Source organism: Aplysia californica, unplaced genomic scaffold, assembly GCF_000002075.1.
Source record: "Aplysia californica isolate F4 #8 unplaced genomic scaffold, AplCal3.0 scaffold00011, whole genome shotgun sequence".
Classification (NCBI taxonomy): Eukaryota; Metazoa; Mollusca; class Gastropoda; order Aplysiida; family Aplysiidae; genus Aplysia; species Aplysia californica.
This window is the reverse complement of record NW_004797281.1, coordinates 3,095,631-3,097,256: the sequence shown is the minus strand read 5'-3', so window position 1 is coordinate 3,097,256 and position 1,626 is coordinate 3,095,631. Positions and strand designations below refer to the sequence as shown.

Below are 1,626 nucleotides of genomic sequence, written 5' to 3'. Positions count from 1 at the left end.
GCACCCACAGGCGTAGTAATACACAAGTTACAGACACCAACACATCAGCGAAAAAAGAATCCGGAGTTCTCCATGGAAGAAATGGACGAATGTTCTCATCAAGTTGAAGCAGTACTACACAGTTCCCAGCACACAACGCAGCTCTCAGCACAGCACATCCTGCAGCACACAACGCAGCTCTCAGCACAGCACATCCTGCAGCACACAACGCAGCTCTCAGCACACAGTCCCTAGTCACAATCAGTGGTCTAAGTCTACAATCGTCAGTGAAGACCCAACAATCACTCCGTCAACGATCCCCGATCGCCAGTACCACACACCCGTGATGACCGTCAACAGTCTACAATCTCTGGCACGATCACCGGTCAACAGTCTACAATCTCTGGCACGATCACCGGTCAACAGTCTACAATCTCCAGTCACAGATCCCTGACCAGTGGTCTACGTCCACGATCGTTGATCAACAGTCTACAATCATCAGTCAACAGTCAGCCATCCACAATCATCAGTCAACAGTCAGCCATCCACAATCATCAGTCCACAGTCAGCCATCCACAATCATCGGTGAACAGTCAGCCATCCACGATCATCGGTCAAGCACCCCCAATCACTGGCCACGGTCCCCGATCGCCGGCCGAGGGTGTGTAGAGCGCGGTCAAGTTGTGAAGGACGTGCGTCCAGTGGGTGTCGAGTAGATGGACACGAAGCAGTCCGCGCTGCCCGTAGCTAGCTTGATCTGGGGCGGAAACAACGGATAAACATCTCAGCAACTTTCACAAAAACATCTCTAGAACTTTCACAAAAACATCTCAGCAACTTTCACAAAAACATCTCAGCAACTTTCACGAAAACATCTCTAGAACTTTCACAAAAACATCTCTGCAACTTTCACAAAAACATCTCAGCAACTTTCACAAAAACATCTCTAGAACTTTCACAAAAACATCTCTAGAACTTTCACAAAAACATCTCAAACATCTCAGCATCTTTCTCAAAAACATCTCTAGAACTTTCACAAAAACATCTCTGCCCAGCACCATCAAATGATCTAATTTTGTTAATGGGGGTCTAAAATCAAATTCATTTATACAAATGGTAAAAAGTCAAAAAACCAAATAACTAAAAGATAATTGTCCCAAACGATGACACTGACCAGGCAGTAAGTAAACTAATCCACAAAAGATAATGTCCCTGACCAAGTATCCACTAAACAATTCCACAAAAGATAATGTCCCTGACCAAGTATCCACTAAACAAATCCACAAAAGATAATGTCCCTGACCAAGTATCCACTAAACTAATCCACAAAAGATAATGTCCCTGACCAAGTATCCACTAAACAATTCCACAAAAGATAATGTCCCTGACCAAGTATCCACTAAACAAATCCACAAAAGATAATGTCCCTGACCAAGTATCCACTAAACAATTCCACAAAAGATAATGTCCCTGACCAAGTATCCACTAAACAAATCCACAAAAGATAATGTCCCTGACCAAGTAGGGGTGGAAGGCCATAGAGCTGGCGTTGCCGATCCTCTGACCCAGAAAGCCCTCGTGGTACTTGACGGTGCTCAGCACAGAGCCGTTGGGACTGTAGGCCGTCATGCACTGATTGGTCGAGCC

The 1,626-nt window shown here is 45.3% G+C and overlaps 1 protein-coding gene across 1 annotated transcript in view; it reads right to left on the bottom strand.

Annotated features, from left to right (window-relative positions):
* Positions 1-6: 6 nt before the first annotated feature.
* The window catches only part of LOC106012048 (regulatory-associated protein of mTOR), a gene marked incomplete at its 5' end in the record, with an annotated part of 15,045 nt that continues 13,425 nt past the window's right edge, over positions 7-1,626 (bottom strand). Inside the window, 2 exon segments of the mRNA XM_035970388.1 lie at positions 7-736; positions 1,498-1,626. Of these exon segments, the coding sequence (XP_035826281.1) occupies positions 656-736; positions 1,498-1,626 (210 nt within the window).